General features: G+C 38.1%; 2 protein-coding genes across 3 annotated transcripts; both read right to left on the bottom strand.

Annotated features, from left to right (window-relative positions):
* Positions 1-335: 335 nt before the first annotated feature.
* LOC144053452 (B-cell receptor CD22-like) lies at positions 336-22,670 on the bottom strand. 2 transcript variants are annotated; one of them, XM_077567913.1, is made up of 18 exons: positions 22,524-22,670; positions 21,619-21,714; positions 20,372-20,767; positions 18,898-19,170; positions 17,344-17,598; positions 16,343-16,615; positions 15,978-16,265; positions 14,391-14,678; positions 9,262-9,528; positions 8,487-8,774; positions 6,879-7,148; positions 5,326-5,367; positions 4,306-4,384; positions 4,142-4,204; positions 4,013-4,052; positions 952-1,043; positions 841-883; positions 336-760 (listed from the first exon to the last, which is right to left on the bottom strand). In XM_077567913.1, exons 1-18 carry the CDS (start codon positions 22,531-22,533, stop codon positions 632-634), a joined length of 3,192 nt encoding a protein of 1,063 aa, XP_077424039.1. In that variant the 5' UTR covers positions 22,534-22,670; the 3' UTR covers positions 336-631. The 2 variants fall into 2 exon arrangements, with proteins under 2 accessions (XP_077424039.1, XP_077424040.1); XM_077567914.1 differs by lacking the exon at positions 6,879-7,148.
* LOC144053453 (E3 SUMO-protein ligase ZBED1-like) lies at positions 10,312-14,381 on the bottom strand. Its single transcript, XM_077567915.1, has 4 exons — positions 12,745-14,381; positions 12,291-12,426; positions 10,742-12,017; positions 10,312-10,577 (listed from the first exon to the last, which is right to left on the bottom strand). Exons 1-4 carry the CDS (start codon positions 12,811-12,813, stop codon positions 10,343-10,345), a joined length of 1,716 nt encoding a protein of 571 aa, XP_077424041.1. The 5' UTR covers positions 12,814-14,381; the 3' UTR covers positions 10,312-10,342.
* Positions 22,671-23,474: the final 804 nt, after the last annotated feature.

Here is a 23,474-nt window from a genome sequence, read left to right as displayed (position 1 = left end):
TTTTTTGTATATACACTCACACATTTTGGAGAAAAGCGGTATTTTGAGATATGTCATGTTTGAGAAAACAGTTTACACATTTTTAGATATTTTTTCAGGCTCTAGAAACTTATTGAAAATGTGAGGCATGCTTCCCCTCATCTTTTTACGATTTATTGGAAATATTAATCATGTTAGTTTGTCTGCTTAAAAAAAATGGATTTCCTCTTTTTTTTCTCCCATTATTTTATTAGAGTGAACGTTTGTGGTACTTTAGAAATACGTCCTCCCACTTTGCTCACACTTTAAGCTAGACCTGCAACAAATGTCCTTTAAAATTATTCAAAGACGCCACGTGCTTTTCTGAAGATTTTTATTGCTTTTTTTTGGGTACAAGACAGAAAAAACAAGGTTTGAGAGACTCTTTTCCCAGGCTCTTTTATATACAGGGCATTCATTAACCGGACAACTGGACTACGTGTCATTTTGATGTGCATCTCGTATTTCCGGGCTGTTCAACACCGCCACCTGGCGGTCAGGAGGGACTAAATAGAAATGACTGGATTGGTAAAAGGTCAGTTCTCTTGAAGAAAAATAAAATAAAATCGAACATTATTCTTAGACACATTGTATAGGTCAGTGCCGTTGTCGGTCAGACTGAGAACCCCATGTAAATGTCTTCCTCACTGTCGTCGTTACTCGCCCTCCACTCGGGCTGTAAATGTACCAAAGCATAGCTCATGTACACAATGGCATCTTCGCTGGTGTCCTTGCTTCTTGTCTAGAGGAACAATGTTGTGTGTACAATATTAGAAAGGGTAAACAACTTGACGTGATGTTCTATGCTCACGTGTGTAGTACCTCTTTCGACTGCTTCTCTTTAGGAATGGCATATTTTCTTTGCCTTTAAGAAAGGCAAACAGGTTGTCTTTAAAATTATTTTTTTCTGGATAAAACAGATTCAATTCTCACCCGTGTTCAGCTTGGAGGGAAGGATCAAGTAGTGGTTTCTCTTTGGGGGGTTCTTTCTGAATCGTGTTGGTTGCTGACGGATCCTGAGCACACTGTCATGATCATGACAACCACAGAGTAGAACATTTTGACTTGTATCAGTAGTTTACATATTTATTTTCTAAATACTTTAACAATTATTATTTGAAATATGTCAAGTTATGTTGCAACATTTTGCCTCGCTTTTTCTTTGGCTTTTTTTGTTCTGATGTCACCATATAAAGTTCGAGGAGACTTATTTTTCATTAAAAAAATACATTACTACAAAATCCACATTTAAATTAAATGCATTAAAAATGTGCAACATGACACTGGCCAACGGCTATTAACGTCAAAAAATTAACTATTTCTATTAGTTGAACCCCCCCCCCACCCCACACACACACACACACATACACACTTTTGTTAACAAGAGTATGAAAACCTAGAAAATGTACATTTAGAACAGATAAAAAATTTGTGATTAATCATGAGTTAACTAGTGAAGTCATTTGATTGATTACAATTAACGTTTATTAAAAATTAGGGGCGTCGGGCAATTAAGTTTAATCGTAATAATCTTGTTAACAAAATATAAGTTTTTTCAAACTAATAGAATAGTTCAGATGATTGTTTGACGTTTATAACCGTCAGTGGCAGTGAATGAGTTAACTCATTCATGGTCTTTAACAAACTTGGAAATAACTTTCTGATGCACAACCACCAGCAGAGGACATCATTGCCACATTTAAATGAGATCAACAGAGTTTGGGAGAAATGGCTACATTTTATGCAACCTTTTTCTTCTTCTGTTCATTATAAAAGAACAGAAAAAGGCAGAAAGAATCAAGTCTATTGGTACATTTAGTGGATATATAATTATTGAAAACAAAGTGTGGGCATTGAAATGTTTTAAAATATTCCAAAATGGCTGGCAATGAATGTTTTAAAGATAAGTTTGGGGTGGTGAATCCAAATCTGGCCTCAGATTTACTTTATCACGTCACTGTTTTGAAATCTCGACCTGGCCAACACACCCATGTGGGGCCCATGCGGGTTGGATATGGGCTAGTGAATGGGTCCCCAGTAAATGTTCACAAGGGCTGGGGATCAAACCCACAACTTCTAGGTTGGGAGGCAACCGCTTTAACACTGAGCCATGCCACCCAAAGAAGTTTGTCAAAGCACTTGATCGTTCTGGGGACTGTTTTGGACATTTCCTAGCCTTATCTATGAAGAAGAAAAAAAAAGTAGGATTAGTATGTGACGGACCCCCGAACAGAATATTGCTTCAGGACCACCACTTTGTGACAAAGACCACCGTTGAGGCTAGAGCTTGGAATGCATTTGTGAATGTGGTTCATAATTTCTTTAAGCTGATCATTATAGCTAGCTAGCGTTAACTACTGTACTGAACTAGGGAGTAGGATGAGCATCAAAATGCACCACTTGCAAGGTCAACTGAGCCACTTTCGCAATAAGCTTGGAAGCAACGAAAGAATGTTGAAGGTCGATGAAACTGCAACATAATTTGATGAGATGTGAAAAGAAAACATTTCATGAAAGATCAGCTTCAAAAAGAAAATTTATGTTTAACGTGATTGTTACTTTGTGCCAATATCTTCAGAATTGTACAATACTGCAAAACTGTAACCTTTTTGTGCATTGTTTGCGTGTTCCGTTGAGGGGAAAAAAAATCTTTTCAGTGGTGTCTTACTTTTGATGAGCATAATGCTGCAGTTTTGTACTTTTTTCAATATATTTTTGCTGCAGTTTTGTACTTTCCTCCCAATATATTTATGTTTCTATACAATATGTCAAAGATGTTCTTTACAAAAAAGTTGTATGCAGCCTCACTAGTCTAAAGACAGTATTCTGATTAATATTGCGTTTGTGGAATACAATTTAAACTGCAAAATCCACCTGGTTTTTAATCCATTTTAAGGGGCGGCCATTTTGCCCACTTGATGTCAACTGAAAATGGCATCACTGTTGCTCAGGTAACAACCTACCCCGGGCTCACCCGTTTTCTGAAGCTGAACCGGGGTTGTTTGTTTGTTATCTGAGCACTTCTGGGTGACTTCCTGTTCAATCAGGGACCCTTCGTGTTCCTGTTGAATGTGGTGCACATCCACAGACATATGTATATATGGTTATATGGTAGCATATCGATGAATAGACTATCAATAGGCCTCTCGCAGGTGGAGCCAAAGGGCAGCCATCTTACAGATCTTAGGACGGACACAAATCTTTGTGTAGCACTCGAGTAATATGTTAGAGCAAATTTAAAATAATATTCTTAGCGATGATGTATGTATGTAGCACTTCTCCCAGACTTACCAGAGACAGAAGAAAACATGAAAATGCCACAGAGGAATCAACTTATTTAAGTTAGGCAGGTTTGTGAGTGGAAAAGTAAGATGGCCGTTGATGGCTCACTTCTGAAGGCGAGTAAGCGGCATTGTTACTTTGTGGGTACTTCCTGTTGATTTTGGGGGCATTTCTGGGTCACTTCCTGCTCAATTTGGGGTACATCACTCATCTGTATACATTACTGGATAGCAGTTAGCCCATACACGCCCGTGCAAGCCGTTGAAGCCACAGGGCGGCCATCTTACTCCTCCCAACGCGAGCAGACTACTGTGTAAACTATACATACACGCACAGATTAGACACACAGCTTGTAGGCTCTTAGTATAGTGTGTGTGTGTGTGTGTGTGTGGTTTGGGGGGGGCTGACTTCTAACAAGACGACCCAGCGCTAATGTTTTTACGCGATCATAGTGTTTGTAATTCCTATTTATTGTATTAAATACTCAAGTTTGGTGTATTGGAATGTCATTTGGATACATCATCACCTGCATATATTACCCGAACAGGGAGGAAGGAATTCCATTGTGGATACTTTATTATCATCGCATACTACTGTTTGTTAGTTACAACTGTGAATACTAGCAGCGGCTAACTTCAATGGTGTGACAGTGGATGCAGGAAGTTTGCTTTATTTGACTTAAATATGCAAATGTGGATGCCGAATGACTCACCCTTCCAGCAGAAGAAAGGTTGAACATGACGTAACTGGCACTGTGGAAGGATTCAGAAAAAAGGCAAAACAACGTTAGGCAGTATGATATGCACCAATGACGTCGAGCGGAGGGAGGATAGCGTCTCACATCTTATCAGTGTTTAACTCGCTGGTCTCAAAGTTGATCAAGGCCTGCTTGGATCTCCTCTTCCTGCATGTGTGTGAGTGAAAAGCCGCTTTTAATGCATGCTTTTAACAATCTGGTAATACAAACAGCAAAAAAAAAAAAAGAAGCTTGCTAACAAGACTTACGCTCTCCATATGTAGATTAAAATGAGTGCCACGATGAAGAATACAAACACAGGAGGAATGATGAACTTCAGGATCCAATCTGTGGGGACGACAGACAGACCAATTACCCGCCCAATATGGATTTTTTTGTTTTGTTTTGGCTATTTGGCAGAGGAGACTTGTGTCATATCACTTTCCAACGAAAGCATTAGTGACCTTTGACTCTATCCAATCTTGCCAATCAAACGGAGCCGGACAGTGACGTAACCTAATACAAAGTATCAAAAGGCCTCCACAGAAACAAAGCTTTGAAAGTGTCTCATTTTCATGAAGAATGCAGGACAGAGCAGGAAGTTGTACATTGCTATTCTGTAGCTTGGTCTATTTTGGTCTATTTGACCTTAGTGCGCAGGTTACCAGTTACTTGAGTATTTGTTTTTTGGTATTCTGAATAGGGTTAGGGTAAAGGTTACATGTTCTTCCTGAAGTAATTAATTGGAGGACAATTTATTTCTACTCATTCACTGCCATTGACGGCTATAGGCGTCAAAAATTCATTTTAACTATTTCTATTAGTTGAACATTTTTTTCCACTTTTAACAGTATGAAAACCTAGGAAAAAAAATATTGTACATTTAGACCAGATATAAAATTTGTGGTTAAACTATTAAAGTCACGTGATTTAATTACAATAAAAAAAATTTAATTGCCTCACGCCCTAATTTTTGAATTTTTTTTTTCTTTTTGAACCCCCCACGATTATATATATATATATATAAAAAAGATCATTAAAAATTAGGTCGTCAGGTGATGATTTTTTTTTAAATTATGCATAACTTCAATAATTAACTCATGATTAATCACAAATTTTATATCTGGTCTAAATGTACAATATTTTTTTTCCTAGGTTTTCATACTCTTGTTAACAAAAGTGGGGAAAAAATGGTATAGCCGTCAATGGCAGTGAACGAGTTAATTTGACTTGTCATATATTGTAAAGTAACAGTAGACTTAAGTAGAATATTCAAGTACTCCACCCACCTGTGTCGGTTGTCATGACTACATTCAGGAGTTTGTTAAGATCTGCAAGAGTAAATTAAAGAATTAATACAGCTAGAGTAAGAACACACAAATAAATGTATCTTATTAACTCATTCAAACCCAAAAACATGCCTTAATACTTTGTCCTTCACTCCCAATTTTTTATTTTTTTTTATATGTAGAAGGCTTTGATGCAGCTTCTGACATGAGGTGGCTTAAAGCAACGGTAGTTATTTAATAAAACGGCCAGCAGGTGGCAGCAAAAAGCTCTTTTGTCATCGTTTTCACCAAGAATGTGAATATTGATGAAGCTTAGCTATATTCTAATTGCTGCAAAATGGAAACATACAAATATACTTTTTTTCCTGATGAAAGAAGAGATTCTAATCTCTCTCCATGTTTTTATAGCACTAGAACACAATATTCTGTGGGCCTTGAGTTAAAATCCAGTAAAACAGCCGGGAGCGAAGGGGGTTGCTTCAGTGATAATGGCTGGGAGTGAATGAGTTAAAATAAAAAACTAATTACAATCACATCCAACCATTATATATACTTGTTTGTGTGATACATGCATTTAAGTACATTGTTGACATTTTCAAAATTGTATTAAAAAAAAAAGTAACATGAAAAATGTTATTAAAAATCCACAATTGTTTTAAAAATTATATCGTCCGTCCGTCTTCCGCTTATCCGGGGTCGGGTCGCGAGGGCAGCAGTTTTAGTAGGGAAGCCCAGACTTCCCTCTCCCCAGCCACTTCAGCCAGCTCATCCGACGGGACCCCAAGGCGTTCCCAGGACAGCCGAGAGACATAGTCTCTCCAGCGTGTCCTGGGTCGTCCCCGGGGCCTCCTGCCGGTAGGACATGCCCGGAACACCTCCCCAGGGAGGCGTCCAGGAGGCATCCGAACCAGATGCCCGAGCCACCTCAACTGGTTCCTCTCAACGTGGAGGAGCAGCGACTCGACGCTGAGTCCCTCCCGGATGACCGAGCTTCTCACCCTAAAAATTATATTGTTTTCATAATTATATTTTAAATCAGTTTATATAAATGTAACTATTGCATAATTATGTGCATTTATACATAAAATTTCATTTTCATATATTTTACAATTCAATTTAATAAAATTACTCAACAATGACAATGTTATTGTCTATTTTACAATATCTTTTCATGTAATACAAAGGTAACTATTTCCATGATATTCATTCATTGTAATTCTTTTTTACTGTACACAAAGCCAAATATAAACATGGTTATGCATCCGCATATTTGTAAAATATTTTCAAATTATGAATTTAGTTTAATACAAATCTAAGACCGCTTATCCTTATTGATGGCTTTAAATATTTTTACTTATTAAATAAAGGCAACTATTAGCCCAAGTGTTTTTCATTTTATCTAATAATACGAAGGAAACATCCAGTGTATTTGTTCGTGTAACAGTATTTAATACATGGAAAAATGCACGTATGGTATTTTTACTTATCCATCTAACTGTATTGCGCTACTTTTGCGTTTCTACTTTCTTAGCAATGTCAACATTGAAACTCACTTTGGACATTGACCTCCACTGGGGGTGAACTGGCCGAGCCCAGCTCATTGGTGGCCGTGCAGCCGTAGAAGCCGGCGTCGGCGGGCGCGGCCGACGCTATGGTCAAGGTTCGACCCAGTGACAAGTTTTGGGGCCTTATGTCATTTGTCTTCCACCAGATCACCGACTCAACAGGCGGGTTCGAGTCGGCGTCGCACTTCAGCACCAATGCTGCAGTTTCAGGCACCACCAGAGAGGAATTCGCTCTCACCGCCACATCTTTGGGTGCATCTGACATAGAATTTACAATAGGAATCGGGACATTGACAAAAATTCATCGCACGATGCCGTACCTTAACTAACGCATTTACTGCCATTGACGGTTAGACGTCCAAAATTCATTTGAACTATTTCATCTATTTTTTTCGACATTTGTTAACGAGTATGAAAACCTAGATTTTTTTTATTGTACATTTAGAACAGATATAAAATTTATGATTAATCGTGAGTTAACTATTAAAGTCATGTGATTAATTACAATTAGAAATTAGGCGCATCTGGCAATTAAAATCGTAATTAATTGCAAGAGTTAACTCACGGTTAATCACAAATTTTATATCTGTTCTAAATGTACAATAAAAAAAAACATTCTAGGTTCATACTCTTGTTAACAAAAATTTTATTTTTTTAAACTAATAGAAATAGTTCAAATACATTTTTGACGTCTATAACCGACAATGGCAGTAAATGAGTTAATCATGATAAACTAAAAAACAAAACTACACAAATACTGTTTTCCCTCCAGAAGTTGCCTCCACTCAAATAAGTGTCTGGCCTCAATCAAAATAAAATCATAATAGAAATTGACTTCCTATTGACATTATGGATTTATATACCTCGCTCATAAAACCCCAAATGGGAGGACCTTATCAGGAGGATTGTCTCAAAAAGTGAGATCCATGCAGAGACACCATGGCCTCAAGATGTTACTCCACGTGGTGTTAAATTCTTTGTTCCGCAACATTATCCATAAATTGTTTGAAGCAGTAAATCACTTTAAATCGTATTTCCTCAAATAGCGGCCTCCTTCGCCTCAATCACAACTGCCACCTTTTTTTCATGCCATGCCTCAATAAATCAAGTTTTTACTCCACAAAGTGTTAACTTGTTGACATATTTATACTTTCCCTCAGAAAAGACAGAAAACATCTGCCTCAAAATCTGAAATTGTGACCTTTACTATAATAGATGCCATGCCTTAAATAATGTCTTTACTGCAGAAAGTGGTATTTTTTCCCCTCACATCGCTAAGAAAAGATTAATTCACAAAACACCATTTTATCAAATAATGGACTCGGCTAAGTTTTGAATTATTTACATTATGTATTTATACTTCAAAACGTAATTTATAAATAACCAAAATCTCCACTGTTTCAAATAGAACTTTAATGATTTCATTAGCACTACCTCAAATAATGGTTTCTGCTCTAATTGATGCACTGCCTCAATAAATGAAGATTCTATTCCATGGATAATTACATTTTCCACATCATTTTTTTTATCACTCCTGTCACAAATAAAAACCTCACTTAACCTCATTTCCAGTTTGCTGAGTAAGCAATGACTTACACATGACTTGCAAAGTTTTTTGCGCGCTTCGTTTTCCGAAGCCATAGTCGGCCTCACAGATGTAAACGCCGCTGTCGGCCGAGGTGGCTTTCAAGGTGTGAGACAGCCTGTTGTTTTGGACTGCGTTGCCATGCGAACTAGCGCCAGGCCATTCGGACGACGACTTGCTGGACACTCTGGTGAAGGTGAGGATGGAGAGCAGGTCGCTTTCCACTGAGCAGAGCATGGAGACCAGCTCTCCTTCAGTGACCTTGGTGACCATGGACAGCAGCGGATCGGGCAGTTCGCCTTGGGGAAAATATAATAAGTACATTTAGATATTTTTGATACATTTTATTCAAGTCACACAAAGGCATTCTGATATACAAATAAAATATATTCCGTTTGTATTATATTGTAACCAAAGGAAACTATTAACTTGCTTTTGTATTGAACTTCCACTAGCCTAAAACACAGCATTCTGATTAATATCACATTTGAATAAAGAGCAGCAAAATACACCCATTTATTATCCACCTCAAGGGGCGGCCATTTTGTCATCAAATTGCCCGAAGCAGATCTCCATATTGAGAATCTGATAGTGTCTATTATTTACACATTTAATGCAAAATGTAATTTAAGCACAAAGCTTGGTATTATAGTAAATATTTATATCCATATAATTTTGGGGAATTCTCAAATATTTACATTAGATTTATAACACAGTAGAAGCATGTTTACTCATCCCAAAATTGTATTGACTTTTACATGATTTCCATCTTAGCATTTGACTCACCGTGGACCTTGACCTCCACTGGGGGTGACCTGGCCGAGCCTAACTCGTTAGTGGCCGTGCAACCGTAGATGCCGGTGTGGTCGGTCGTGATGTTCGTCATGATTAAGGCTTGTCTGTCCGCCTCATTTTGGTACACGGAGTCCGCCTTCCACCATATCACCGACTTGATGGGCGGATTCGAGTCGCCGACGCACTGCAGCGTCAACGTCTTGTTTTTGGTGACCACCAGGGACGGATTAGCTTTTACCGTCACGTTTCTGGGAGCATCTGACAAACAGGTAAGATGATCAATTATGTTATAGTAAGACTATAAAATGAAACGCCACCATCTAAAATTGTCGCATTTCAGTTTTGTAGGGGTTGGGGTTTTGTTGTGTTTGTCTTGTGTTCCCGTCTCGTTATGTCTGATTACGTCCACCTGTGTGTCTTTCCACCTTTCCAGGTGTTTCTCATTAGTGTTGGTGTATTTAGTCATTTGTCTTTGTCCAATCGGTGCGGCATTATTGTTAATGTCAGAGCTATGTTTTGGAAGCCTACCTAAAAGTAAGTACTAGGGGTGGGAATCTTTGAATGTCTCACGATTTGATTCCGATTTTTGGGTCTGCGTTTCGATTCAGAATTGATTTTCAATTGCGAATGATTTTTTTTTTAATTCAAAATGATTTGATTGACAATGATTTTTGCTTCAATCTATAGATGTGCAAGGAATTGTAATGATCTACTCCAGTCTGACTTGCTAATAGAGATGGGAAAATGAAGCCTTGTGACGCTTTTGAGGCTTTCGGCTGATTGCTTAGGAAAAAGAGTCGAAGCTTCAAAGCCCCATAAGATAGATCGTACCGGTGACATCTGGTAGTCAGCTGGAGTCATAGCAGCTAAAGTGATTCGCCTGATTTTATATTCCAACATAACACCAGTACATTCAGTCTTACATTTGTGTCTGTCTAATGATCATCAGGTACACATGGAAGGTGAACATAAAGTGAACCAAATATCTACATGAGGGAATTGTGCTTGCGCAACAGTGAAAATAAAGTAAATACCAGTACGTACATGAGGGAATTGTGCTCATTTATTTGTTTTACAAGTTCTTATTTAAGAACAATATTTGCTCTATCGTGCTGGGCTTCAAGCGGCTTCTTCTCTGGCTGACAATTTCACCAGCCTTTGAAAAAATCCTCTCACAGGGGACTGAAGATGCTGGTGTTGAGAGGTACTGCAGAGCCACTGGATACAGATGTGGGTATGTGGTTTTTTGGAGAAACCAATATTGTAGTGGCTTCTCCGTCCAGGGAAGCGGTTTGTCCTTCAAATATCTAGAAAAGAAAAATATGACAGATAATCATTTTTTGCACTGGATTAATAAATCAAAGTAAAGATAGATAGGGAAATTTAGTTTCAGCAGCATAACATTACATTCATTACAACATAACAATAGTGCCACTTTTCATATCATATATGTATACTGTAAGTACCTCACCTCTGAACCTCTGCAATTGCATTGGCAGTGCTACTTGAAGCACGCTGTGTCTCCACCTGGCTGTCCAGAGGACCCCAGAGGCTGTTGCCCTGGGAATGGCCTGTAACCTCTGCAGGTGGCAGTTGTTGGGCTGGTGCAGGCATTTGATTGGCACATTCTCTTGTGAGCCTTTCCACTGCAGCCTGACAACTTGATGTGTTACAGAAGCCCACTTCTTTGAATCTTGGATCCAGCAATGTGGCTAGTGTCAGGGTTGTTATTTTCTCCAGCGTTGCAAATTTGTCTTGGAGATTGCTGTTTATTTTGCTGACTAAATTCCTGGCAACTTCGATGGTGACTGTTGTCCACTGTCTGGCTGTGAAGTGCTTCAGCATCTTCACCATTGGAATTACTTTTGATCCAGACACTCTACTCTCTGTAGACATTTCTACAGTGGCCTCATTGAATGGAGAGAGGACTGAAAGGCACTGTGAGATCGTCTCATACTCTTCAGCAGAGAATGGGACGATGGTGGTGTTTAGCCTGCTGAGGGCTGCATCCAGTGGCTCCCTCTGCTCATGCAGTCTCTGGAGCATTGCAAATGTGCTGTTCCAGCGCGTTTCAACCTCTTGCAGAAGTTTATGCTCCGGTCTTCCCATTTGCCGCTGAATTTCAGACAGCTTTTCCCTTGCCGTAGTGCTTGATTTGAAATGCCCCACAATACTACGTGCCCTGGTGCGAAGATCATCAAGCCCTGGCGTTTGTGCTAATGATTTCTTCATGACAAGATTTAACATGTGGGCAAAACAGCTTATATGGCGCACATTGAGGCGATTGGCACATGCAATCATGTTTGCAGCTGAGTCTGTGACCAGACTCATCACTTTGGCTCTGATTCCCCACTCAGCCATCAGGGTTTCTTTGGCCTCTGCTAGGTTTGCTGCAGTATGGGTGCGAGGGAACCTTTTTATGCCCAACAGAAGAGTTGACAGCTGCATCTCTTCATTAACGAAGTGGCAGGTTACAGCCAAGTAGGCATCCATATTTATTGAAGTCCACATGTCGGATGTTAGGCTGACTGTGGATGTCTTTTCTATCTCCGCTACTGCGTTGTCTTTGGCAACCCTGTATTTATTCTGCAACATTTGTTTGAGGGCTTTTCTTCCTGGGATGACATAAGTGGGATCCAGGAGCTGGACGAAGGCCCTAAACCCTTCATTTTCCACAAGTGATAGTGGCTGTGCATCTATGATGATGAGATTCAGTAAGGCCTCATCCAGCTTTTGCTTCCTCGACCCTGATGACAGAAAAAAAAGTGATAACATATGAAACTTTAGTGTGCTTTAATACCGTACATTTTCCTTTTTTTTTTTTTTAACATATCAGGGTAAATTAAATCAAAACAGTGATATCATTCAAAGCTGGAAGTAGCAATTTAAAAAATAATTACTCAAGAATAAAAAGTGACAAAAGATATATAGTATTACAAGTGATCATATACAGATGTACATGCATGAAACTATAAAACCCTTTTAGGATTAAACCCAATCATGTGGAATTATGACCATACCAGAAGGTCCATCAGCTTCAGCTGAAGTGCTCTGCTGCGGAGTTGTTGCCTGTTCGTGTTTGGCACGCAGATGCCGCAACATGGAAGAGGTGTTGTTGCCAAAAACCAACTCCTGTGAGCATATGAGGCACTGAACCTAAATAATGAATAAATATGACATTAAAAATTGTTATGCAATACTGAAACAATCAAGATATTATTATGGTTACTATGGACATACTGCAGGCTGTGATATTTTTAAATGTAGGTAACACAGCCAAGATTCCCAGTTAAAGTTTTAACATTAAAAGTGATACAGTAATATTAATTCATTTTCTGTAAGCATTTATTATTGCAAATGTTGCGGTGAGCCATTTAGCAAAACTGTACAATAGTAAATACAACACTACAATGATGATGATGATAATGCTGATAATATACCATTAAATATTATGCCAAATAATTAAAATCTTACCTTTGTGGGTGACACAACGTCAAAGTGTTGCCAAACACGAGATCGTTTTCTTGAATTGGAATTCTCCATCCTAAAGCTCTCTCAAGTCAGTTTTCTACTTTTTTCTCAAAAGGCTGTGGGCGCGGGGGAGGGAGTGGTTGCTTGGGTGCCTCCTTTTAACAGCTGACACCGCGCCTGAAACCTTCTATTGGAATAACTTGATAGTGACTTTTTCCTTCTACTCTCTAATGTGGCTACAACTTAACAGTGTATTAGACTGTGTGGAACCACACTGCCCATCAGTGGCCAAACCGGCTACAACATGAACAGCGCTCCAAATAAAGGCACACACAGACAAAGGCAAGACGGTATTAAAATAAAATATAAATCGAGTTTGGGACATTTAAAATCTATTCTGAATCGCACTAAATGAGAATCGATTTATTTATTTATTTATTTATTTATTTTTTTTTTTTTTTTTTAGTACACCCCTAAAAAGTACCCATACAAGTACTGTACTTCCTCACATTGTGGTCTCCACTCAAATAGGTGCTGTCTACCTCAATTTATCAATCCAACCCCAAATGAATGCCATGCCTCTAATTATTCCACATTAATGTCAAATTCATCACATTCTGTTGATTATTCACATCAAATAGACAAGTTTTCATTCAGTAGTTCTGTATGTGCCCAAAAAGCGGCCTCCACTCAAATAGATGCGACTCCACTGTTACATTGTTCCGTATTGACACTTTACAGCATCATTCCCAATCGCCACAACTTCAAATAGTTGCCTCTGCTCTATTTGATGCTATGCTGCCACTAATCATGGTATTTAAAAAGCAATTTTAGTGTGCCTAAATAAAAAAAATTCTGCACTGCATGTTAACTCATTCACTGCCAAGAATTCATAAAAAAAAAAAGATTATTAAAATTAGGGGCGACAGGCGCTATTTTTTTTATTGTAATTAATCGCATTACTTCACTAGTTAACTCACAATTAATCACAAATTCTATATCTGTTCCAAATGTACAATCATTTTTTTAAGGTTTTCATACTCTTGTTAACAAAAGTCGGGAAAAAAAGTTAAACTAATAAAAATAGTTCAAATGAATTTTTGACGTTTATAGCGTCAATGGCAATGAATGAATTAAAAAAAGAAGAAAACATTAAAAATTTGGTGCGTCAGGCGATTCAATTTGTAATCATAATTAATCGCATGACTTCACTAGTTAACTCACAATTAATCACACATTTTATATCTGTTCCAAATGTACAATAAAAAAAATCTAGGTTTTTCTACTCTTGTTAACAAAAGTGAAGAAAAAAAAGCTAAACTAATAGAAATAGTTCAAATGAATTTTTGACGTCTATAGCCGTCAATGGCAGTGAATGAGTTAAATTATTTTTTAAGTTATTCTTCACTATGCTGCTCATAACCCCCTCCCCCCGGAAAACTTCATCACTTCTTTGAATTGACAGTGCCTCGATTTACTATATTTCATTTCCATACAATGGCCTAATCATAGTTTCCACTGTACCAAGTGGTCAATTAGTTTGCAATATTCTTCAATTACTGCTAATCACAAACTTTTATCACCACTGTCTTAAATAGCCTCCACTCTAATTGATGCCATACCTCATTTTGCGTAAACAAATGACTTACATGTGACTTCCAAAGTATTCTGTGAGCTTCCTATCCCTTCAGTGTTGGTGGCCTTGCAGGTGTAAACGCCGTCGTCTGTCCCGGTGGCCGTGAAGCTGTAGGAGAGGACATTGTTTTGTGCCGTCTTGCCAAGGATAGTAGCGGCGGACTCAAAAGACGACTGGTCACGGGACGTCCTGGTCAAAGTGAGGTTGGAGAGCGGGAAGCTTTCCGCCGAGCAGCGCACGGAGACCATCTCGCCTTCTGGGACCTTGTCGGGCATGGACAACACCAGGTTTGTCGGACCGTCTTGGATGAAGAAGAGGCAAGGGAAAAAAAAAAAAAAAAAAAAGATTACCAAGAAATTATGTCATAATTAATCGCATGACTTCACTAGCCCTCCCCTAAGATGAAAACTTTTAGTGGCTGGCCTCTCGTCATTAACTTTAAAGAGAGGATTTGTTAGTCATCTCTGCAAGGAGCCAATCATATTGCAGCTGCTTACGAATGCTTACATAAACTTGAAAAAAAAAGCAATTTTGTGGTGACCGACGAGCTATATATTTTTTTTAACCTAGTCTTTTTAAAACCATGGTTAAAAAAACAACAACTGTCAAACTGGTAATCGGTCCATGCCTAGCTCATCGAAATCCATGCACATATTTTTTGGTGTTTTTTAATGATACAGACTAGCGCTGACAAAATTAATTATCAAATTGATCGACAAGTATTTTAATCATCGAGTAATCATTTGGAGCCATTTTTTAAATTTAAAATTGTCCAAATCTTGTCATTTGAGCATATCAACAGTAATTATTCACTGATTTCTGTAGTCCTTCATAAAATAAGACATTTGCAAGCATCTATTTTTATTTTGAAAAACAATGATCGAACCGGCAACATAGTACATCAATCCCCCCGCCCCTTTTTTTTTTTTTTTTTTTAAATCACTATAAGAGTACAAAATAAACACCAATCGCTTGTTAACTCATAAACTGCCATTGACGGTTATAATTGTCAAAAAATCATTTTAACTATTTCTATTAGTTTAACTTTTTTTTCTACTTTTGGTAACAAGAGTATAAAAACCTAGATTATTTTTATTGTACATTTAGAAGAGATATAAAATGTGTGATTAATCGTTTGTCAACTATTGAAGTCATGTGATTAATTACGATTAAACATTTTAATCGCCTGACGCCTCTAATTTTTAATAATCATCTCGTCAAGCAAATATATTTTTATTGTGATTAATCGCATGACTTCACTAGTTAACTCATGATTAATCACAAATTTTATATCTGTTCTAAATGTACAATAAAAAAAATCTCTAGGTTTTCATACTCGTGTTAACAAAAGTGGATTTTTTTTTTTAACTAATAGAAATAGTTCAAATGAATTTTTGACGTTTATAGCAGTCAATGGCAGTGAATGAATTAAACAGTAATCAAGGGGAAAATGCTTTTGTAATAAACTTTAATGCAAGATTGAATAATTGACAGATTAATCGATTCCAAAAATATTTGATAATGACAACACTAATACAGACATTCAATCCCAGGTACGAGGTAGGGAAAAAAGGAAGGTCTGAAAATGGTGTTTACTCACGTAGAACATTGACACACAGGAAATTACTGACTCTGCTGGAGCCCACCGCGTTGACGGCGCTACACACGTAGCAAAAGCGGTCGCTCGGCTGCAACTCGCGCAGCAGCAGGAGTTCCGTATTATCGGGCAAAGATTTCAAAAAGGGCCCATCATGGCTGAACAGCGTCCAGACGTACTCGTCCGGCTCGGGGTTGGCGTCGGTGGTGCACTGCAACTTGACGGATGCGCCCGCTTTGACCTCGGTGCTGGCAGAACCCATGATGGAAAGGCTGACCTTCTGCGGCCGGTCTGCAAAGCATTTGATACAAGAAAGGTGTCGCCGACACGCTGGCAGACAGACGCCACTCAAAGATGCTCAGACTCACATTCCACGTCAATGAAAAGCTGGCTCGACGTTCCTTTCATGTCTCCGTAGGCCGTATTATAGGCAACACACTTGTACCGTCCCTTGTACTTGGGCGGCACCGGCGACAGTACTATGTACTGGTGGTCATTCTGGGTCGAGATGGGTTTGTCGTCTTTGTACCATGTGAAGGTGTTGGGCCAAGGGTTGCCTCTCCTCACCAAACACGACAGTATCAAGTTCTCACCCCTGCTCACCGTGGTGTCGTTAGCCCTGATCCTAACAGTCGGAGGGTCTGAAAATTTGCGTCAGGTGTGCATGTTAACGGACAGAGGTTTACATGGAGATCCGGACGTCACGTGATTATTTCTCTGAACACGCCCCCTGTTGCAGGAAAGTAGGGCGCCACGTTGACTGACTACAATTACCGAGGAGGGCTAAAACTAGCGTTTATCCATCAACTTTCCGCCCAAGAGCATTGACAGTCAATTTGATGAAAAGGACAAGATATACATGCACGAGGTGGACAGGTTGGATGTCTTACCATTGCCGATTAAGTGTCAGGTGTGCTTTTGTTTCGTTTTTTCAACTCGGTGACGCTGCTACGTGGAATTACCTCCTCTCTTACGCTGGTGATTGCAAATTTGTACAATCCGCATTTATTTCCCCTTTACGTGTGGCATCCAAGTTAGCAATTTTACGCAAGTCTTGCCGTGTTATTTAGGTACGTTAGCAACTTAGCATTTGCTAATTCGGCCGCCGTCATTTATGCCGTAAAAAGTCTTTATGGTGTTGCTCAGTTATTAAATTCAACTGGTATCTATTAAACCGTGGAACAAAACAGATAATTTCCCCTTGTGCGTGTGGTAACTAGCCGTTTAAGTGCCCGATCCAGTGACGTCAACGTCCGGATCTTTATTCTGTGAGTATGTGAATGGACATGTTAAAGTGATTGAATAATTTGTTTATGTTCATGTGAATTAACCAACTTCCAAATGTGCGCAAGAAGGTGAACGGACTCACATTTGACGTCAACTTCAAGAGTGGATTCGTGGCTTCCCTTCTTGTTTGTGGCAACACACTTATACTTTCCGTTGTGCTTGAGGCTGACGGACGGGACAAACCATCGGGCCGCCTTCACCAGCGACTCATCATATTTGAACCACTCAAAGGTGGGAGCAGGATTTCCGTGAGCGGTGCAATCCAGCGTCATGCGGTCTCCTTCTCGGTAGAACGTGACGCCTTCAAGGAAGCTTGCATTAACGACTTTGGGGCTGTCTGAAATGATGAAAACAAAAAATTGGTTTCCCAAAAAAAAAAAAAAAACAGTCACAGCAAATGAAGCCCCCTGATTAGTGATTTTCAGATCTGACACCGCTTTGACAGCTTTCCAGACAGGCTTGATGGCTAACCTACTTCGCTGATTTTTTTTTGTGGACCAACTTTATTATAATTAACAAAATAACTTAAAATTGACACAAAAAAATATTAATACATTAAAGCTAGAGTGCTTTTAGAAAAACGGTAACTATATTTTACATGAATAAAACTACACTTACAGACACTGTCATTGTCAAGATCATACTAGAGCCTTCAGTATAAATTTAAGTAAAGAAAGCTCAGTTATTTGGGAATTGTAGTTTACTTGATTACACTGACTTTTTTTTTTGCAATGGAACAAACACAAAAACCTAGAATCCTAAAACTAATAAAAGCCAAACTAAATAAGCTTTTTTTTTTTTTTAACAAATAAAAACCCAGCTATTCTAAAAACTAAAACCATTAAAAATCCAAACTAAATAAAAACTTCTATCTAGCTGGTAGTTATGTGTCGGACAGATCCTTTGTTTAAACAACCACTCTAGAATGGTAGGTGTTTTCAACCAATATATATTGGTGACTGGGCCAACCGATACAAATTGGTCATTCTGACTAAGATATTGGTTAATCTGTGTTGATGCTTTTTCCGGGAATCTCAAGAAAAAAAAAATGCCACTGGTTGGCACACCCACCTAAATGTGACACAATTCATTCTCCGCATTTGACCCGTCCCCTGAGGGAGTGGTGAGCAGCAGCAGAGGCTGAGCTCATTAATCATTTAGTGATCTAACCCTACAATTTCAACCCATAATGCTGAGTGTCAAGCATTGAGATAAACTGGTCCCAATTTTAAAGTCCAGCTAGGGATTGAACCCACAACCTCCCAGTCTCAGCGTAGACACACTACCACTAGGCCACTGAGCTGGTCACGTCTACTGATCTATCTAGACACACATTTCCATTTTTAAACACTATATTGTAATCATAATAAATCCATTTAGAATGCAATAAATTGATACAATGAATTTATTTCCAAGTGATCTATCTAGTCTTACTTTCTATTGTAACCAATTTCATTGGCTGTTTGGCTAACCGATAAAATTGGTATGCCCTTAACCCCCGGAATGCTCAATGTCTGACCAATCTATTGGTTAATTAGGCCAATATTAGCTTAACCTACTAGATTTTTTTTCTTTTTTCTTTTTTTTAGATTTCATGAGGTAATTTTTTACATTGATTCACTGTAGAAGCTCTTACGTGGTATATCTAAAGGGATGTATTTCCGTAGGTACTCGTCAGTGTTGCCCTCCGCCTGGCAAACAATCTTCTTGCCATCATTCTGCCAGTTGTTCAGAATTTTGGCTATAATCATCTTCCCACCATTCACACGGGGCAACTGGATCGGCAGATTTCTATCCAAAAGTTGCATGTTTACAGGACATGTGTGAGTCTTGTAGTAGCAATACAGCAACTTAACGACTTGGTCCGCAGTGCTGGTTGGTTGACTAAATTCGACGAGGCAGGGATTGTCTGCAAAGAGAAGTCATTGTTTTGGAAATTAAAAATGTTTGTTATGGACCTCAAATTTATCCTGCAATATTCCTGACAATGTTAAAAATGATAAACCCAAAATTTACATCCCAAATGTTTACTGTACTATTTATTGTTATTACTGTGTTGTAGATACAATTATTTGACTTGCATAAACTCATTTAGTAGTTTCTCTAGTTTAATCTGCTGTGTTGTATTAGCGATAGCTTTGAAGCTAAATCCTAAAAATGGTTAGCTTTTCAATGGCTGTCAGGCACAGGGAGGGTACAACCCTCCTGTGCCTGACAGCCCTCACACCCTCACAAGCTTTAAAAAAAAAAAATACAACCTTCCCCTTATGGCAACATTTTGTACTGGTCTCGTTTTTTACAGCATGCCCAAACAAACAAACAAACAAACAAGCCCCCACCCTATTTTCATTGTATTCATTTTGTACTTTTCATCCATTTTGTTATTATTATTGTAGTATAACAAGTTTATGGTAGTCATTTATTTTTTATCAAAGTGCTTCAATAAATTTTTGAGCATGGATCTATTTTAAGCATAATAATGTCATTGTTAAATCCATTCCCAAGTAGTGTTAAATCTCACCCTGGTACTGTGTGTTACTATCATCCCCGGTGTCCCCTATATTTAACTCATTCACTGCCATTGACTGCTATAGACGTCAAAAATTCATTTTAACATATTTTTATTAGAATTTTTTTCCCCCACTTTTGTTAACAAGTTTGAAAACCTAGAATTGTTTTATTGTATTAGAACAGATCTAAAAATTGGGATTAATCGTGAGTTAACTAGTGAAGTCATGCGATTATTAATAACCATTTACATTTTTTTTTAATCTTTTCTTAAAAATAAAAAAATATTTTTTTTCCCCGTAAATTTGGGGCATCAGGCGATTAAAATTTGTAATCGTTATTAATCGCATGACTTCACTAGTTAACTCACGATTAATCACAAATTTTACATCTGTCCTAAATGTACCCCAAACATTTTTTTCTAGGTTTTCATACTCTTGTTAACAAAAATTTAACAAAAATGTTCAATAGAAATAGTTCAAATGAATTTTTGACGTCTATAGCCGTCAATGGCAGCGAATGAGTTAATGTAATTTACCAGGGTGACCCAAAACTTTTGAACGGCGGTGTCCACGTATGAATGATGTCATTCCACCACTTGCCTTCCACGTTGACAACAGCAGATGCCTCTGCCCACGGTGAGCCCTCAGTGAACTGATAGATGAAAGTGTAATTGCCGTTGTCCCTTTTTGTGATGCTGCACATCAAGGACATCAGTGAAGTTCCGGCGTGCCATTGAGTAGGCGGTGAGCCCTGGCTTTTGACGCGGTCCACAAAGTTCGGGTGGACTGGCCACAGGTTTGTGTCAGAGGTGAGAATGACCGTGCCAATGAATTTGTTCTGCGAGGCGCTCCAGTGTGAGTCTTTCATCCAAAACCAATTGACAGGCAGCCCAGGGAGCTCACGGTTGGACGTTAGAGTCAGTTCAATGCACGAGCCCTCTTTAATGGATGTGCTTTGGGTCCTCACTTCAAAGGGTATGTCTAAACACTGAGAAGCTGTTGCAGAAAATGCACAATCAAGTTTCAGCAAAAGTCATAAAAAGACTAAATAAATTATCATTTTAACTCATTCGCTGCCATTGATGGTTATAGATGTCAAAAATTAACATTTTTTTCCTCATTTTTGTTAACAAGAGTATGAAAACCTAGATTTTTTTTTATTGTATTAGAGCAGATATAACATTTGCGATTAATCGTGAGTTAACTAGTGAAGTCATGCAATTAATTACGATTAAAAATTGTAATCGCCTGCGCCCCTAATTTTTAATAATCTTTTCTTTAAAAAATTATTATTTTTTTAAATTAAACAAAAAATGTTGTTTGATTTAAAAAAAGAAAAGGTTATTAAAAATTAAAAGGGTCATGCGATTAAAATTTGTAATCTTAATTAATCGCATGACTTCACTAGTTAACTTACAATTAATCACAAATTTGAAATCTGTTCTAAATGTACAAAAAAAATCTAGGTTTTCATACCCTTGCTAACAAAATTGGAAAAAATGTTAAACTAATAGAAATAGTTCAAAAAATTTTTTTTTTAATCTATAGCTGTCAATGGCAGTGAATGAGTTAATTTTAAAATACGGGGGGTCCCTACAGACAGTCACTGATAATACTGACACATCACTTTACAGTATACTCACTACTCAAGTTACTAATATTTATACTATAATACTGGTAATTGATGCCAATACTGATAATTATAGCAATACTCATGCTAATTATAGCAATACTCATGCTAATACGGACACTAAGAGTGATGCTATTATCACTGCTACTAATACAAATTCTGATACCATTATGACTGTCACTACCTCAAATTGAGAGGGGCGGGGGGAGGGCGCTACCTGTGAAGAGAGATGCCAAGAGAAAGGAAATCAAGGTGTGATTCTTCATTCTGCCACTGCACCAATTCTCATATCTTCTATTACAATCATACTGATCTGAAAAAAAAAAAATAATTTCAAGAAATAAATTAAGCATAAATAATTCCAGGCAATGATATGAATACTTCAAACCCAAGTTGGGACAATGTCAATAAAATGTCATTGTCAAAAACAGTGCAATGGTTTGCAAATATTTAACGGAATACTGTACACTACAAAGGCAAGATATTTAATGGTTAAACTGATAAACCTTTGCAAATATTTACTCATATTTATTTAGAATTTTGCTGGGACAGGGGCACCTTTGCCAGTGTTACATCATCATTTGCTTTTAACAAATAACACTCAGTAAGCATGTTGAGAATGTTTATGCTTGATGTACAGACTTCAGTTGCTCAAGAGTGCACAATCTTGTTTGGCGTATTTGGAGCTTCATAATGCAGTTCAAAATACATGAATAATTGAAATATAGTAACACTGCCTATAATCTGTACTTTTACTAACACTGATGCAAACGGTGATTGTCAAGTTCTTCAGCGATTCCAGCTAGAAAAAGCAAAAAAAAGAAATTCTTCCTCCACATTGAACACATCCCCTGAAGGAGCGGTGAGCAGCAGCAAGGGCCGTGCCGGGAATCATTTGGTGATCTAACCCCCCCAATTCCAACCTTTAATGCTGAGTGTCAAGAAGGCAGGTAAATGGGTCCCATTTTTTATAGTCTTTGTTATGACCCGGCTTGGGACTCAACCCACGACCTCTTAGTCTCAGGGCAGACACTCTACCACTAGGCCACTGAAATGGTGTACACAGCCATCTAACAACAGCATAGCTTCCTATTATAAATAAATATGATTAATATTCCTCACCTCCCAGCATGTTCTCCAATCTTGACTTGAGCTTCTGCTTCTGAAAATTGATGACTTGCCTAATGTAGTGTGTGGGAGGGCAAACATTCAAGGCTCTTTCATCCTTTGTATAACAGCACACATGTCAGGGGAAAAAAGCCTTGTGTCATCAACATCAAAACCATAGACAGGACGTCCATTCTCACGCAACCGTGGTCAGTTAAAGCCTTATGAAGTCTTAAAGCTTATCATACAATATTGTCAATTTGTCACCATCGTTATGATTACTGAAATAAAAACGCCATGATTCGATGTTTTTAGATTGTGAGGTGTGTTTAAGTTTTTTTGTGAATCTGCTTAAAGCATCACCTTATGAAAACTGATTAGCTTGTTCAGATGATGAACGTTTCAGGATGACAACGATCGACACCACCTGTGACTCCAGTTTGTTACCGATGATTGATTTGACTGTGCCAGTCAGGACCCATTCCAGCAGACCAGTGTCAGGCCTCAAGGTGCTTTTCAAAATGTGGATAAGAACCTGATGGAGATGACGAGAGATTGTTGATCTTTGTTTTTCTTACTGTAGAGTGACACACACATATTTTACTTTGCTACAATAGTTAATGTGATACAAGCGATAACTGTTTTGTAGCTGCAGTTGTGAAAAATGACATCAGGATTTTGAAACTTGGATCAAAGCGACTCACAAAAACTGTTTGTGTGGGAAATGGTTATGAAATCAATCCAATAGGACATGCACTGTCTCTCTTAAGTCATTCACTGCCATTGACGACTATAGACGTCAAAAAATCATTTTAACTAATTCTATTAGTTTAACTTTTTTTTTTTTTTTACTTTTGTTAACAAGAGTATGAAAACCTAGAAAAAAAATTGTACACTTTGAACAGATATAAAATTTGTGACTAATCGTAAGTTAACTAGTGAAGTCATGCGATTAATTACGATTAC

The sequence above is a fragment of the Vanacampus margaritifer genome, chromosome 6 (assembly GCF_051991255.1).
Source record: "Vanacampus margaritifer isolate UIUO_Vmar chromosome 6, RoL_Vmar_1.0, whole genome shotgun sequence".
Classification (NCBI taxonomy): Eukaryota; Metazoa; Chordata; class Actinopteri; order Syngnathiformes; family Syngnathidae; genus Vanacampus; species Vanacampus margaritifer.
This window is presented reverse-complemented; position numbering and strand designations above follow the sequence as displayed.